General features: G+C 38.8%; 1 protein-coding gene across 1 annotated transcript; it reads right to left on the bottom strand.

The window, feature by feature from the left end:
* Positions 1 to 695: 695 nt before the first annotated feature.
* Positions 696 to 17,755, bottom strand: SNRNP27 (small nuclear ribonucleoprotein U4/U6.U5 subunit 27). Its single transcript, XM_026483878.4, has 6 exons — positions 17,666 to 17,755; positions 16,518 to 16,638; positions 15,548 to 15,660; positions 14,205 to 14,284; positions 9,656 to 9,720; positions 696 to 8,667 (listed from the first exon to the last, which is right to left on the bottom strand). Exons 1-6 carry the CDS (start codon positions 17,697 to 17,699, stop codon positions 8,613 to 8,615), a joined length of 468 nt encoding a protein of 155 aa, XP_026339663.1. The 5' UTR covers positions 17,700 to 17,755; the 3' UTR covers positions 696 to 8,612.
* Positions 17,756 to 18,335: the final 580 nt, after the last annotated feature.

Below are 18,335 nucleotides of genomic sequence, written 5' to 3'. Positions count from 1 at the left end.
AATTTAAGGATTATTTCCTAAACCTATCAAGATTTTTTAGATGAAAGCTAGCTATCTTGAGACCCAAGTTTCATTGTTAATATGCTGATGTCTCCATTTTAAAAAGGAGGAAAAAAAATGTCTTGGTAAGCTTTAACATACTTCATAAAGCTTTTTAAAAAAGTTTACTGTTGGCAATATGTGAAAATAATAGCTTACTATGTATCACCTGCATTATCACTAATCCTCAGTATAACCCCATTAGATGGGATAATTACATTCTGAACACGAGGAAACAGGCCCAGAGAAGCTAAATGACTTTCCTTGTCATCCATTTAGCCAGAGATGGATACTGAACCTTGATCTGTTTCGCCTAGAGCTCACGCTACTGCCTTGAACAAGAGTTAAGAAATAGATTTCCAGACTGAGTCACAAACACTGACACTCAAACACTGGGGGGAAAGAAAAACATGTAAATGTAATCATGATGGGAATTTTTTAAATGTGACCTTTTTAGTGGTTGACAAATTCATTAAAATTAAAGTCAACAGAATGAACAAGTAGAATAAATGTAGTAAACCATGCTTGACATATAGGAAACATTTTCTGGTTTTAATGGTTAATTCAATCTAAAAGGTTATTCTTTATGAAAGCTAATACACTGAAGATAAAGGTTTTCAAGAAAACGCGAAGAGTCAGAAAGGAGAATGGGGATATAACTTTTTTTAAAATTAAGACAGGTTTGTTTAATATTCCAAATGAAGGTCTATATGATTATCCATTAATCAAAAGTAAACTTCAAAACCTGGCTGTTAAAAAAAAACCCCTTTTACAACCAGTTTACAATGTAATTATTACTACATATAACATTTCTAACAAGTTTTTTTTTTATATTTCATTTATTTAAGAGATATAATACAGGAGTGGGGGGAGGGGCAGAGGGAGAGGGAGAAGCGGACTCCTGGCTGAGCAAGGAGCTCCATGTGGGACTTGATCCCAAGACCCTGAGATCATGACCTGAGCCAAAGGCAGACACTTACCCGACTGAGCCACCCAGGTGCCCCATTTAATGAGCGTTTTTTAATTGCAAGTTATTTGTAAAAAAAAATTTGAAAGTCATAAGGAAATGAATACAATTCTACTGAAGTACCAAAACTGACAACAGTAAAAACACTTCGTTATCTTAAATCTGATTTTACATACTTTTATATTTCTGTGATTTTATCACGAACATTCAGCATATTTCTTTATTCTTTCTCTCTTATCCTCAACTTTTTTTAGCCCAGTCTTATTTCAATACCATGATCCTTCCCCTTGAATCAATGTGATTGAAAATCACTACATAAAAAGGAAAAAAGGTGATCAGAAATAGCAAATTAATAATTCAAATACCAAAGGGTTTATCTTTAAAAAAAATTTTTTTTAAAGATTTTATCCTTAAGTAATATCTACATCCAACATGGGACTTGAACTTACAATCCCAAGATCAAAAGTTGCATGCTTTTCCAACTGTGCCAGCCAGGTGCCCACCAACGGTTTTATCTTAAACCATGGATAAAATACTAAGTTATATAACAATCACAGAATTAGATGAAAGAATGGACCCTTTCTATTCCCTGGTGGTGGTGGTGCAAGAAATTATCAATTAGCCAGTAACACCAACTAGGAATTGGTATCATGAATTTTAAAGGGTATTTGGTGCCATCTACTGGAGATCAAGTAGTATAAAACAATGATTTTGTTTTGTTTTTCTAGGAATTATTTTACACAAATGTACACAATGTCTAGTTAAGATAATCTAAAAGTACAGGTTTTTAAGAAAGAAAAATCCTAAAACAAAGTATAGCACCTAGTGCCTCAAAGGCATTATAAAAGCACTGACCACTAGGCACGAACCCAAAAATAAAAAATGGGAATTTCAGAATGTTTGAACCTAAACTCTGTGACCAGAATTTCAAATAAAAAGTTATGCATGAATATGGGCTGTCCAAAAATAGTTCACATTTTCAAGCAGGCATCAAGATAAACTAATAGAATTGGGAAGGAGGAAGAAAATGCTGAAAATGGGGAAGCATAAATGCAGAAGATACTATACTTGTTAGATAATCTTTACTGCATCTTTTAGAAGGCTAAGACCCAGCTCCTTCCTCTGCGGGGCTTATGTTCCAGGAAGGCATATAAATGCCAATGCCAAATGGCAGGTTCATTAAATGCTATGGGAATTGTGATAGAGAGAGACCTCTTCAGTGAATCCCTCATGGCAGGAAGACTACTATTGTATTAAAATCCTTAAATGTCTAAAAAGTTCCAAACTGTAGGAATTAAAAAAAAAACCCTATTTGTAACTGAGCTTGACAGCTAACCACTATGACATTAAAATGAATTTTGTTTTATATGTTTCTGAGGAATTGATTTTATTCTTTGAAGTATAAGAATCAGGACTGAAATTTGCTACTTCCTAATATTAATCCCCTTCTTTGTGGCTACTTTGGATGCTCTGTTATCATGTATTACTGGGTGATCTAGTATCATGATATAAGCTTTAAAAACCTTTAAAAATGCTGCTTTCCAAAAATGAGTTACTCGAGTATTTGTGATTTTAAAAACAGAGCAATAGCTAAACAACCAGTGGTAGTACATTCCAGAAAACACTATGGTAGCAGTTAAAAAAGGAGAGGTATATATATTGGCATGGAAAGATCTCCAAGGTAGTATTGAGTAAATAAGCTGTAAAATGTTCCTATAACATATTGTTTATGGGGAAAAAAAAAAAAAAGCCCAAACCATGTACTTTGCTCCTTTGCAACTTTGTGACATACATAGGTACATAGGCAAAGGTCTGGAAGGATACACTGCGAAGGATTCAAAGTGAAGAAGGGGTAATAGGACCAGGACTGTGGGTACTGTTCAAAAGGGGTTTAGCTTTGTCATGATGTTTTAAGATTTTTACAGGAAAAAATGTGTCCATTTATTACTTGGGTAACTAAAGGTTAACATAAAGATCAAGGAAGTGGTTAAGTGAAAAAAAGGTTACTGAACTATCTTCATGGACTGAGCAGATATTTTTGGGTGCTTTACTCTGTGCCAGGCACTGTGTGGTGCTGGGGCTACAGTATGAAACAAGACAGAAGCCCCAGTTCTCAGAGCTGGACGTCTAGTGTAAGAACCAGATTGTAGTACATGTACACAGTATGTCAGGCAGTGATAACTGCTATTAGGAAAAGGAAACTTTGCAGACCGTATGAAGAAACTGGAAGCTTCACATATGCTGGTGGGAATGTAAAATAGTGCAGCTGGTTTTGAAGACAGTTTGACAGTGCCTCAAAAAGTCAAACATTAATGTATGAGCCAGCAATTCCACTCCTAGTTACATACCCAAGAGAACTGAAAATATGTTCATACAAAAACTTGTATACGAATGTTCATAGCATTCTTTATAAAAGCCAGAAAGTGAAATACAAATGCCCATCAACTGATGAATTATAAAAATGTGTTAGATTCACAGAATATTAATTGACCATAAAAAAGGAACGAAGTACTGACACATGCTACAATATGAACAAACCTTGAAAACATTATATTAAGTGAAAGAAGCCAGATATAAAAGGCCACATACTGTATGATTCTATTTATATGAAACGTCTAGAATAGGAACATCTTTAGAGACAAAATGTACATTAGTGGTTTCAGGGGTGGGGAATGAGGGTGGCAGGGAGGGATGAAGAGTGACTGTTAACTGGGTATGGGGTCTCTTTGGAGTGATGAGAGTATTTCGGAATTAGATAGTGGTGATATATAACTGAATATACTAAATATACTAGGGGCATCAGGTCATGGTCCCAGGGTCCTAGGATCGAGCCCCGCATCAGGCTCCCTGCTCAGCGGGGAGCCTGCTTCTCCCTCTCCCTCAGCCCCTCCTTCTGCTTGTGCTCTCTCTCAAATAAATAAATAAAATCTTAAAAACAAAACAAAACTGAGGGGTGCCTGAGTGGCTCTGTCAGTTAAGCATCTGCCTTTGGCTGGGGTCATGATCCCGGGGTCCTGGGATCGAGCCCTGCGTCCGGCTCCCTGCTCAGTGAGGAGTCTGCTTCTCCCCCTCCTCCCCGCTCATGCTCTCTTTCTCTCTCACATAAATAAATAACATATTAAAAAAAAATAACTGAATATACTAAAACCCACTGAAATGGTACCACTGTAAAAGGGTGAATTTTATGGTGTGTGAATTTTATCTCAATTTAAATGTTAAAATAAGTGAAGCAGGGTAAAGGCACAGAGAGGGAAGTAGGGTTGCTATTTTGAGTAGGATGGTCAGGAATGACCTTATTTTGAGCAGAGACATAAAGCTACCCATGCAAATTGGGGTGGAAGTCGGGGAGAATGGAACATTCCAGAAGGAAGAGCAAGTGGGAAGACTCTTGAGGTAGATTCACACATGTTCTCAAGGAACAGCAAAGTTAGCAGCATGGCTAAAGGCAGCAGTGAACGGGGTGAAACCGTGGGAAGCCAGAGTTCAGACTGCACAGGGTTGAACACTACAGTAAGGACTGTACTTTATTCCATTTTTAAAAAGATTTATTTATTTTAGTGAGAGAGAGAGAGTGAGTGAGAGTGCATGGGGGCGGGGGGGGGGACGACAGAGGGAAAGAGAGAATTCCAAGCAGACTCTGCAGCGTGGAGCCTGATGCTGGACTCGATCTCATGACACTGAGATCATGACCTGAGCTGAAATCATGACCTGATGCACATTTTAAAAGGTTCACCTATGCTGCTGGGTGGAGAGTAAACTAAGGCAGCAAGAGAGGCTACTGCAGCAGTCCAAGCAAGAGAGATGACTTATGTTAGCCTAGGAGGTAAGTGGTCAGAGATTCAATGTCTATCAAATCACCATGATGTATACTTTAGATATCTTAAAATTTTATATGTCAATTATACCTCAGTAAACCTGGGGAAAAAAAGCAGCAGTTGGATTCAAAATATACTCTGAGGTCAGAGCCAAAAAGTTTGCTAATGAATGTGGGGTATGAGAAAAAGAGGAGTCAAGAATGACCCTAAAGATTTTGGTCTGAGCAAAGGAGTGAAAGGATGGGTCATTTACTGAGATGGGGAAAGCGTCAGAGAAGATTGGGCAGGGAAATGACAATTCAGCCAACCTTAACTTTGAGGTGCCTAATAATCTAGGCACATAATTGCACAATTGCACAAGTCTGCAATTCAGTAAAATGGCCAGGCTGGAAGTATAAATTTGAGAGCCATGGCAGAAGATGTCTGAAGTCACACTGAAGACTCACTAAGGAAGAGAATGGAGAGTCCAGGAATGAAGCCCCAGAGCACTCCAACATTTAGATACTTAGAAGATACGGTACAATTTACATTTGAGACATAGCAGCTTATTAGAGGAAGACAAAGATGCTCCATATTTGTTCTTACGGAATCAGATGATCTGATGGATAAAACTTCCTTTAAACCAGGACTTCCCAGGGCGCCTGGGTGGCTCAGTCGGTTCAGCATCCGACTCTTGATTTTGGCTCAGGTCATGATCTCAGAGTCGTGAGATTGAGCCCTGTGTTGGGCTCCGCACTCAGCAGAGTCTGCTTCGCCCTCTCCCTCTGCTCCTCTCCCTTGCTCATGCTCTATCTCTTAAAATAAATTAAAAATCTTTAAAAAATTAACAAACAAAAACAGGACTTCCTTTAGGATCGTATGTGTCTTATCTCTGGCTTTTCAGATGTCTTCCTCTTCATTTCTTGGTGTTAGCTCATGGAGAGCAAACCTACTGACCTACAAGGTATTCTCACAATATTTCTTTACAAAGTATGCTGCTTTGAGGATCTTGAGTCAAATCTCTATTAACACCACACTAAAATGACAATCCAAAAATCTATAATTTGATCTTGACTATATTATCCCAGAAGTTTTAGCTTCCTTATTAAAACCACAGTTGGATCTGCCTTTCTTAAGTGTGCACAAATGTGGTCAGAATAGCCCTTATCTGGATAATTTAGAGACACACACCTCAGTTGGCAAAAACGCCAAGCAAAATAATGTCACCTGGGGGCAGTGACACTTGTGCAATGGGTACTACAAGTTGTGCAGCTGATGTAGCATAAATCCCACTATCTTCTGCTTTTACGGTCTGAATAGCCTCAGCTTTTTCGTCTGGGAAATGGAGATAATAGTACCTGCTCTGTCTCATACGGCTTAAATAAACCAAGGTGCTCTGTGCACTGTATTATTACGCAATGCAGTCACACCACTCTTCTCTTCTTTACAGGAAATGAATCTGCCAGGAAAGTTTCTAAAGAACTACAATAGGTGGCCAAACTCAGATGCAATAAGGATTTAAAATCCAGCTAAAAATGCTTGTAAAATCATTTACATATAAGGATAGTGGTTGTAGAATTCTTTTTTTAAAGTAATCTCTATACCTAATGTGGGGCTCTAATTCATAACCCCGAGATCAAGAGTCACATGCTCCAATGAATGAGCCAGCCAGGTGCCCCCAAATTTTTAAAAATAGCGAAAGACTTAAAAAAAATGAGTGCCCATCAATAAGGACTATTAACTTACAGTCCATCCTTTAATGAACTGTAACTGCTGCCCTTAATAAATAGAGACAGTATTACATGTACTGATAAGAAACAATCTCGGGGCACTTGGGTACATCCGTTGGTTAACTGTATGACTCTTGATCTCAGCTCAGGTCTTGATCTCAGGGCTGTGAGTTCAAGCCCTGCACTGGACTCCATGCTAGGTGTGAAGCCTACTTAAAAAAAAAGAAAAGAAGTTGTATGGTGACTAACATAATATAATAAAAAACCATTAAAAAAAAAAAAAAAAGAAAAGAAAAGAAGGGGCGCCTGGGTGGCACAGCGGTTAGGCGTCTGCCTTCGGTGCAGGGCGTGATCCCGGCGTTATGGGATCGAGCCCCACATCAGGCTCCTCTGCTATGAGCCTGCTTCTTCCTCTCCCACTCCCCCTGCTTGTGTTCCCTCTCTCACTGGCTGTCTCTATCTCTGTCAAATAAATAAATAAAATCTTTAAAAAAAAAAAATAAGAAAAAGAAACAATCATTAAGATGTACTAGTAAATAAAAAAAGGATAGGTGAATAGTGTGTAGAGTCTGCTTACATCTGAATAATAAAGACATGTACACATATATGTTTGTGTATATATGGAATATCTCTGAAAGGATGCACAATTAGCTTTCACTATATATCCTTTGTTCTGTCTGAATTGTGTTCCATGTGTATTACTTACTCAAAAATAAAGTAAAATAAAATCTAACCACAGAGCCTCAAATATCAGCAAGATATGAAACAGAATGAGTAGTGGTTGTTATCTTCAATATAAAAAAGGCTTCCCTCAACTAAGAAAAAGAAAAGCTTGCCAAAAGACAAGTGGATCCAAGACTTGGAATTAGCATTTCACAAGAATATATATATATGGCTAACACATTTTTTAAATGTTCATCATCCTTAGAAATTGAACAAATTAAAACCGAATGCTATTTTACGCACCAGATGAGAAATTAAAAAAAAGTATTACACCTGACATTGGTTCACATATATGAAATCAGAATGCTCACACTTTACTGGTGAGAGTTAGTTGTTACCCTTCTGGCCATACATGTATCAAAAGCCTTAAGACACGTACACACACCCCTTTATCTCACCCAGCAATGCCACATCTAAGAATGGAACCTGAGGAAATAATGCAACAAGTACAAAAAGATATATGTAACAGAGATACTACTCACAGTTGTAATTAAAACAGCAAGTCATGGGAGGGAAGCCAATGTTTGCTAATAAAAGATTAGTTAATAAATTATGGTACAACCAAGTAGCTAAACTTAACTAAAAGTTAAGTTTCTAAAGAACATGTAAAAGAGTATTAAAAACTGTTCACAGCACATGGGAGAAAAAAGATTAGCAAAAGAGAACAGCATATAAATTCTAATATAATGAGTGGGGGCAATAAATATACATCATGGGAGGCTGGAAAGATATATACCAAACTATTGATTGTTTCTGGGGGTAGATTATAGGTGATTTTTGGCTTTTCTTTTCACTTTTTGGTTTCTCCAAGTTTTTATATAATATGTATATATTGCTTTTAAAATGGGGAAAAACACTAAATGGGGGAAATATTTGGGGGAAAAAGCTACAGAAGATACAAAAATCCAGTTATTTATAAATTAGTAATGAAATCTAAACCTATGTAGAAAAAAAACGGTGTAGGGGGACATTTTTTATAGCAATACAAATATTTATCAAATACAAAAGGGCAGAAATATTGCTTTATTTGAGAAACTTACATCCAAATTACTTTTATGTGTCTTAAAAAGTCCTAACGAGCTTCCAAGAAGAAAACATATACAGCTTCCACAATAATAAGAACAAAAAAATGAGGCTGATGATTGCCCCAAATGATACTTCCTAAAAGAAAAAAAGTGCAGTATTTAACTTTCCTTTTTGTGAGTCAGGGTAAGTGAACTGCATACATCATAAATAAAATTTTCTTACTTTATAAGGAGAAAGGACTGTGATCCTGTTTTTTATGCATATTAAATATGAGATACAAAATCCACTCTTCTGAACAAGGGGGAAAAAAATCATTCTTTAACATTTCAATTCTCATGCAATGAAATCCAAAGGTCTGTTGAATCCGCCTTTTCGATTCATGTACTGCCTATGATGAGAAGAGAAAACTCATTGTTTATTAAAAAAAAATTCTGGACTCTTCTTATAAAAAAATAATTATATAAACCATTTTTAATTGGCAAAAACTAGGGTAAAAAGTATTCATGGTTATTTAATGCACATTAAAAATACTATTTCACTTTCAAAATAACCTAAAGCCTTTCGGATTTCTTTAAAATCCAAATAGAAGTATGGAAATATGCTTTCTAAATTATTTGGAAAGATTCTACAGACTTAAAAAAAAGCTGAAAATCCATATTCATAGGTAACAATAAGGAAATAGAGAAGAGCTCTAAAATAGGTACTCATCAAGTAAATCCGATCACATATTGTACTAGTTCTCCTTCTAAGACTTTCTTTGAAAATAATTTTACAAAGGACTGTTAATGATGATTCTGGTCCTCACCTTAACTCACAGCATTCTCAGATCACATTATACATATTCTAAATTAATTGGATTATTAGTCTTTTATCAGTGGTAAAAGCTGACAGAAAGGCATGTTTGAAGACGTCTTGACTTTCCAATTCATTAGGAATTTACTGAGATTTCAGGTTTTTTCTGTGGTATTAATAAAATATGCCTTAATATACTTATACTTAATATGCTTAACAGAAAAATATATTTACAGCTGAAATCCTTACACAATCACTCTAGGTAAATAATTCAGGATGGATCTAATTTAAACCCATAATGTAATGGAATTAAAGCCTAAAGACTTGAAATTATGCTGTTTTGAAGAAAGAACTCTGTTGAGCTTTAAAAGATTTAAGCCAACTACCCTTCTCTATAATAGTTATTAGTTCACATGTAAATTGGAAATTATTTTAACACACCAGAATATAAGCAAAGAAGATCAAAACAAGGGACTATATGGGAACTGCTACATTTCCTACAAACACAACTATCTCATAAATAAATTCTTTCCCAAGCACCTAATTTATATCATTAGTTCAAACATTATGGGGGCTAAGCATACCTGTACTTCCTCTTCTGAGACACATTTATGGCATAGGCATTTACAGAGCCATCCACCTTTTTCCCCTAGAGAAAAGCAATAAACAAATATAAAAAATGGGAAAGATATATTAAATGCCTTGATCAAAGAGCTAGATCCTACAGACATACTTAAATGGCAATTTAAGAATGAGGAAGCCCAATGAGAGAATTTTCAGATACTGATGATATTCCATGAACTCCCAAGTATTACAACTCTGTTCCCATTTTTACAGTCACACATAATCTAACATATTCAAATATTCAAGCCAACAAACATTCATGGTATGAATTGGTATATATATTTATGTGCAAGGCATGCAGATAAATAGGGTAGTAGATCCTAACCTTTTTTAGTCCAAAAATTCTTTGAAACCAAATACCAGTTATTTTCTCTAGAAAAATTTAACTTATGACCTTAGCTCATAGCATTCGCAAACCACAGCTGGAATAGTCACCATTCATTCAGATCTCATTTCTTTTTTTTTTTTTTTAAAGATTTTATTTATTTATTTGACAGAGATAGAGACAGCCAGCGAGAGAGGGAACACAAGCAGGGGGAGTGGGAGAGGAAGAAGCAGGCTCACAGCAGAGGAGCCTGATGTGGGGCTCGATCCCACAATGCTGGGATCACGCCCTGAGCCGAAGGCAGACGCTTAACCGCTGTGCCACCCAGGCGCCCCTAGATCTCATTTTTTGCATAGTCCTTGAAATTTTGATTTTTAAACCAAGAATCAGAATACAGGGGTGTCTGGGTAGCTCAGTCGATTGAGGATACGACTCTTGGTTTCGGCTCAGGTCATGACCTCAGGGTAGTGAGACGGAGCACTGCATGGGGCTCCACACTCAGCTGAGGGTCTACTTGGGATTCTCTCTCCCTCTGCCCCTCTCCCAACCTCCCCTCTCTAAAATAAATAAATCTTTAAAAAAATCAGAATACAGAATAACAGATGCTACTGTTACGTGTCTCTTTTATTTTAGCTTTTCTTATGTGGCATCTACCCTCTTTTTCACTAATTCCTTTACGGGTCTTTTGATTTGGCCAAGTTAATTCATCATTTGCTATTCCTCATGTCTAAACTGCCTTCTCAACCCCCATCAAAGAACCATCTGGTCTTATCCATCATTCAAGGGCAAATTCAAGTGGTTCAGCTGCCGGAAAGCACCCTCTACCCCTCCACAGAATGTTAACTGTGCTTCCCTCATAATACTTTCCATTTTGTACCTTGCATTATCATAATGTATATACATGATGTTACTTCCCCAAGACTGAAAGCTTCTTGATGGAGGGATATGGATGTGAGTCACCTTTGCATTCTCACATCCTAAGCCACTGAACTTGCAGGTGCTCAGAAAATGACTGTTAAATATATGAACCCACCGATTAATGCCATCTCTCTCTCTCTCTCTCTCTCTCTCTCTTACACACACACACACACGTGACCTCCAATTCCCTCCCTCCCTCCCCCATTATTACTCATGGGAGTATACCCTATCTGCATAGCGCACTTACTAGATATCTGTGTTAGGGTAAAAAAAAGGATTCTTATCCACTACCCTAAAGGCATGCACAGGTAAGGTACATATTTGAGGTGGAGCTAAAATAAATATATTTGGGGGCACCTGGGTGGCTCAGTCGGTCAAATGTCTGACCTTGATTTCAGCTCAGGTCATGATCTGGAGGTTGTGGGATTGAGCCCTGTGTCAGGCTCCGAGCTCAGCAGAGGGTCTGCTGAAGATTTTCTCTCTCTCCCTTTGACCCTCCCCCTGCTCGCACTTGCTCCAAAAATGAAAATCTTTAAAAAAAAAGATGTATGTGGTCTTACTTTTCTATTCCTGTTTTCACTACATTGTGGGGGGGAGCAGAGAGTAGAATACTGGGTAAATTACTTGAAGTGTATAATTTTGCCCTCCCAAGAATAGGAAGTAGACATGATTTGGAAAGACTGGCTCAGAAAAAAAAGTAAATGATGCTAACCACTTTATTAAGTTCAATTCCTAAAGGATTATTGGTTTTTTAAAACTATTTGCAGAATTATATATTATTAGCCTGTTTTGATTTACAGGCTGAAATAGAAAATTATCCATTAATAAACATAACCAAACTTTGAAATGTTCTAGAATGTGAAAATGGAAGAGAAAATAAGTGACTACATTGGCATATGAAAAGGTACCACCACAGATCTATGACGAAATATCACAAGATACACATTACTAAAAAGCAAATGAACCGAGCGGCTTTATAACTAATGGCCATGAAGCCAACTGCATACAAACTAAATTAACATCCTTGTAGATGTCCTTAAGAAAACAACTGACATCATTTGTTCTCATGGTACTCCTTAATTTTTACGGGATCTATGAATTCTCACCTATTTTCTTCCTTTACAAACAAACACCTTCAGCACAGACTACAGTTAAAAGTATGGCTCCATGGGCACCTGCGTGGCAGAGCGGTTAAGCGTATGCCTTTGGCTCAGGGCGTGATCCCGGCGTTCTGGGATCGAGCCCCACATCAGGATCTTCTGCTATGAGCCTGCTTCTTCCTCTCCCACTCCCCCTGCTTGTGTTCCCTCTCTCGCTGGCTGTCTCTATCTCTGTCAAATAAATAAATAAAATCTTAAAAAAAAAAAATAAAAGTATGGCTCCATTTTTACACCTGATTCTCAGAATTTCAAACTTAACATCAGGCAATAGTAAACCCACTGCCCAGCTCCACCCCCCAAAATAATTCTGATGGGTTCCCTCCCTATTCTTCTAAAAACAGTAAAATTATAGTTGCTTTACTCTGGAGATATTTTTGTTCACCCAGTGTACATATTAATAAACCATTTCACTTATAAAATATTCTTTGGAAAGACAAATAAGGATTTGGTGTACTCAAGGAAGAAAACTGATACATAAACTGCATTAAATTCCAAAATGGGGTATATAACCATTTGTGAGAACAAGAGCTCATAATTTTCATACCTCAAAACAGTCATGCCTCAGTATTCCTCCTAGGTTATACACTGTCATTGTAAAAACATGTGAGCCCTACACAATCACAACCATCAGTAAGAAACTTTTACAGCATTTGAGATTACCCCATTCCATTTACAAGGTTAGGGGAAGTGGATTATTATTATTTTTTAAAGATTTTATTTATTTATTTGACAGAGATAGAGACAGCCAGCGAGAGAGGGAACACAAGCAGGGGAAGTGGGAGAGGAAGAAGCAGGCTCATAGCGGAGGAGCCTGATGTGGGGCTCGATCTCATAACGCCAGGATCACGCCCTGAGCCAAAGGCAGACGCTTAACCGCTGTGCCACCAAGGCGCCCCGAAGTGGATTATTTTTGACAGTTTTTCTTAAAAATCTCAATACCATTTACAAAACTAAATGGACTTAAAATTCTAGACACTGTTTTTAAACCATATTCTTAAAGAGAATATATATTCTTTCCACACATACTCTCCCTCTCCATTCTTACTAGATCCCTCTATCCCTTCTCTCTTTCCACATCCTCTCTCCATCTCCCCTCCCCCATTTCTCTATCCCATCTTCCTATCTCTTTCTACTCCCCCCCACCAATAATCCCTTCTCTTCATCTTCTTCTCCACAAATCCTCCTCTTTTTCCTTCCCCACTTCCTTATTCTCTGCACTATTATGATCAGGCATTCACTTTCCAATATCCCCCCTTCTGAGCTATGAGATATGTATACAGCTACCCAATGTTATCTTTCTCTGCAGCTGAATTTCATTCTTGTTTAACAGCACTTCCCCTTACCAGAACCTCTTCTTGGTTAACCCTATTCCCCCGTCTTTCAGCCTGTCATTTTGGAGGAGTCATCACTGACTACTCACTCCCACTTCTACCACCACTACCACCAACTCTGGCTCCTGAGTGGACTCAATATTCTGGCCTCAGTTCAGGCCTTCGTCATCTTTCACTTGCATGACCCAGCAGTTCTCCCTGCCTCCAATCTAACCTGTCTCTCATCTGTTCTCCATGTTGTCCTGGCTCATCTTTCTAAATGCACATATGATCCTGCTTAAAAATCATTGCTTCCTCTCCTCAACGCCTAATGAATCAACTCTAAATTCCTTAGCATGGCTAAGAGTATCAAAAGCTTCCACAATTTGCCTCCTATCCTGCTTTCTAGCTTCGTTCTTAGCCACTAGTCCATCAGTACCCTTTTACCAGTCACTGAATTTGAAATTCCCGCAATACACTATGCTCCTTCATGCCTACATGGCATTTTCATGAGCTCTTCCCTCTTCTTCAAATGATCTTCCTCCTCTTCATCTGATCACCTTGAAAATCAAACTTAAACATCAGGCAGACACTCCTTGAATTCTAATGGCAGCTCAGTGCTTCCTTCTCTGTGTTCTCAATGCCCTTCACACAGACACTTCATGTATTCTAAAGGAAAAAACTTGTATGAATGGAAGACATTACAAGCAATTGTAAAAGAATATGGAAAAATGTGACAGTAATAATGGATTAATTAAAAAAATCAGAATTTTAACTGGCTATGTGTTCTACTTACTTTCGTGGAGTCAAAAGAGGCAAATCCCATTAACTTCATCATTTCTATTTCTTCCTCTGTTTTGCCCTCTAAGTCTTCCTCTGCAAAAAACAACACAAAAATAAAAAAAAATTTTAAACTCCATCATTTTATGTATTGGCATCCCACCTTCCCAAAGCTTGAGGTACACCACTTTGCTTTTAGAAAAGACCTACGTTAGAGGCACCTGGGTGGCTTAGTCAGTTAAGCGTCCAATCCTTGGTTTTGGCTCAGGTCATGATCTCGTAGTTGTGGGACTGAGCTCCATGTTGGGCTCTGTGCTCAGTGTGGAGTTTGCTTCAGATTCTTTCTCCCTCTCCCTCAGCCCCTCCCCGCTTGTGCTCGCTTGAGTGCCCCCTCTCTCTCTCAAAATAAATCTTTAAAATAAAAAAAAAAAAGACGTACATTAGTACTTTTTTTGCTAACCAAAAGAAATCTGAAGAGGATTTTTACTTTTAAGAAAAAAGCAATTACTGTACTAATGTAGGTCTTTTGTAAAAGCAAAGTAGTGTACCACAAATTTTCAGAAAGCATGGGATACTCTTGCTTTATGCCATTTCAGCTGAGGAAAGGTTTCATAGGAAAGCTCTACTTCTGTACTCAGGGGTGGCGGACAACAACATGGGACATGACCTGTATAAAAAGAGCTGGCAATAGATTAATAGTTATTCCAGGACTCCTGGATGGTTCAGCTGAGTAAGCATCTGTCTTTGGCTCAGGTCATGGTCCCAGGGTCCTGGGATTGAGCCCCACTTTGGGCTCCCTACTCGGCGGGGAGTCTACTTCTGCCTCTCCCCTCTTCTCTCCTCTCTCCTCGTGTTCTCGCTTACTATCTCTCTCTCAAAAAAATACATAAAATCTTTTAAAGAAAAACTGTTATTCCACCTCGGCAGCAGAGAACACACAAAACAATCAGCTAAAGACTTGGAAATTGGAAAAAATTCCTCTTCAGTTTGGACACAATGTAACTTACGATGCATGGAGGGAATATGCTCTCCATCCTCCATCAGAAGAGACTGCTTAAAAGGACATGCTTGGAGCCTTTGGGCAGGACCACTTTTAATATCAGATACTACACTAGTTTTGAAGGTACTTCCAAAATAGAATATTCTCATGTTTTTAACTGTCCTTATATCCAGAGCACCACAGATAACCAGCAACTCACTAAGGTACAATGACAACAAAATTTCAAAACCATACGCAATGAACGCTATAAAAAATTTAATATTTAAATGTCCCCAAATTATACTTTTATAATTTTATCATGACTAAAGTTAAATGAACAGGCTGTATTTTTCCTACAGTTATTTATCTAATAACATTACCAGTAATCTGGCGTTCTTTGCTCTTTGTTTCTTTTGTTTCTTTCTTTTCCTCATCTCTTCTTTCTTTCAGTCGAGAAGGAGAAGGAGATGTGGATCTATGTCGTCTTGGGGATCTAATATTTAATAAGTAAAGATATCAGAAGCAGAGACATAACTGGTGACTTGTGTTGACTGGCAAAGATATACATGCGCTCCTAAAAGGTAAAGGCTGAACAAAAGCCAGGCTCCAGAGAACCAGGAGTCCATTCCCAATAGCAGAACAAGGAAGAAGGTTCTGCCTAGGCCCTGACTGTTAAAAAACAAAAAACAGAAACAAAGACATAATTTGTTGCTTTAATCATCAGTCTCAGTACAGCTAGGGCTAAAAAAATTTTTTGTAAGGCAGAAAAATAAAAGTTTCTAACAATTACAAATACACAGAAAGTTGACTTAAACAGCAACTGATACTAAGAATCAAGAGTCAATTTCTAGGGTTCTTTCAAGATCTCACATTCTTGTTTATATATTTGAGTAAACCCTCATCACCAAAAAGTTAGTAAAAACAAAACAGGGGCACCTGGCTGGCTCAGTCTGTGGAGCATGTGACTCCTGAACTCAGGATTGTGAGTTGGAGCCCCACGTTGGGCATAGAGATTACTTATGAAGATGAAATCTTAAAAACAAAAACCAAAAAAACCCCCAAAATACAAAACCCTTATTTCCTACTCCTGCCAAGCACCACGCTAGTGTTTTTCATGTATTATTTCTCATTTCCTCCTCAAGGCAACTCTACGGCATAGAGAGTGTGATTAACCTCATTTTACTAATGGAAATGTTGGGTCTAAAATAAGGTGGGCTTAAGTTTCCTTTATTTCAGGAACCTGTAAATACCTTGTGATAAAAACAAAATTAAGGGCAGCGACTAGTTTCTTTGCGACTTGTGGTAAAACTTCTGGGTTTTTTTGTTTTTGTTTTTTTTTTCTGCACTCACCTGGAACGTCTTCTGTGCGGGGATCGAGAGCGGCTCCTTCGCCGATCTCTCTCCCGGGACCGGGACCTTTCTCGGCGTCTGCGTTCTCGCTCACGGGATGTGGACCGGGACCGCCTGCGCTCTAATACAAACACACAAAATCTTTTTGCGGAGGCAAAATATTACCTCAAATATCTAGAGCTGCGCCGTCCGATGGAAATATAATGCCAGCCATTTCTAGTAGTCATATTAAAAAAAGTAAAAAGACACAGGTAGAATTAATTTTAACATTGTTATTTGACCCGATATATTCCAACTATTAACATTTCGCCATGTACTCGATATAAAAATCACTGAGATATTACTTTTTTTGGTATTTAATAGGAAACCTGGAGTGTATTCTACACTTACACAGCATTTCCTAATTCTGATTGAGCACATTTTAAGTGCTCAATAACCGTATGTGGATCGTGGCCTCATTCAACTTTTTAAAAAATCAAGTCTTGACTAGTGGAAGGTGATAAAAACTAACCAAAGGAGGAAGAATCGAGGGTCTAAGTTAGATCTCTTTATCGAAGTCCTGTTCTTTACATCCCACTGCCTCATTTATGGGGGTGGGTGCCAGAAGATATTACAAGGTGAGCTCCCGGACGCAAAATTCTAAATATCGATTTTCCTATTATATAAACCGGTAAGGAAACTAACATTGAGCATTCAAGAACTAGCCATTACCACATGCTCAGTGTTATGGAATGTGACATTAATTCTCACATCAGTTTTTAAAGATAGGTGGTACTACCCCGCAATGTCTAATTACGGGAATTCGGTCTCAGAAGGGCTGGATGACTTGCACAAGGCCACCAGAAATTAAGTGAGGGAACCATGGTCTGATTCTAAATCCCTCAGTCACAAGTATAACAAGTTACTGTATGAGGCTGACAAAGAGTCCACGAAACTTAGAGAAGGGAAAACTGCCTTCAAACCGGAGGGCTGAAGAGTACCGGGCTCAGGTCTTCTCCCCCCCCCCCCCCCCGCCCGCATCCAACTCCACTCTTCTCCGCAGGCGAAAAGGGCCCTTCTCTCTGCTGCGCTCGTACATGGGGTGAGGAAAAGGAAGGGGCCACACCTCCGACCAAGCCCCAGACCAGCCAAATTCCCTCTGGACTCACCCCTCCGTGGGGAGCGGCTGCGGCTGCGACCCATTCGGAATCTTCCTCTATCTTACCCTGCCCCGGAAACGACTGTGCAACAACTTCCGGGAAGGCCGGGTACTGAGCTTTCACCGCCGACTGGAAAACGTAGAAAAGACTCCGGAGGGTTCCGGCTTCTAAAGAAGGGAGGGGGTTCCGGCTTCTAAAGAAGGGAGGCTGCACTGACCCTGCCTAGAATCGTGCAGGCTGCCCGGGTGCCAGCACTTCCGAGACCAGACATTGTCACCAGAGACTCTGTAACAAGCTCCATACAAGCCACATAGCCCAGGTTTCGGGTCCTGCTTGCAGATGCTGCTTGCCACCAGAAACTACAGCCAGATACCAGAAGCCATAGACTCCAAACAAGCCCCACATGACCCGGTTTTCCACCCGTTTGGTCCAGTTCAGCCGCCGTGCTAACCCTCCACATGGCCTCCGGATCATTGTTATCTAATTGTAGTAACAAAAAACACAGCTACCGGTGCCGTGATAGATCTGACTGCACCGATTTAAGGGAAGAAAAGAATTGGCACTCTCATTCTGAGAAGTCTCCTCTCCCCCCAAAAGCCCCGAGGTACGCTTGCTTACCAGCCCGTTAATTACCTTAACCACATAAAACCCTGACATGAGACCTAATAGAAAAAAGGTG

The sequence above is a fragment of the Ursus arctos genome, unplaced genomic scaffold (assembly GCF_023065955.2).
Source record: "Ursus arctos isolate Adak ecotype North America unplaced genomic scaffold, UrsArc2.0 scaffold_8, whole genome shotgun sequence".
Classification (NCBI taxonomy): Eukaryota; Metazoa; Chordata; class Mammalia; order Carnivora; family Ursidae; genus Ursus; species Ursus arctos.
The sequence above is the reverse complement of the archived record's forward strand: the minus strand, read 5'-3'. Positions and strand labels throughout refer to the sequence as shown.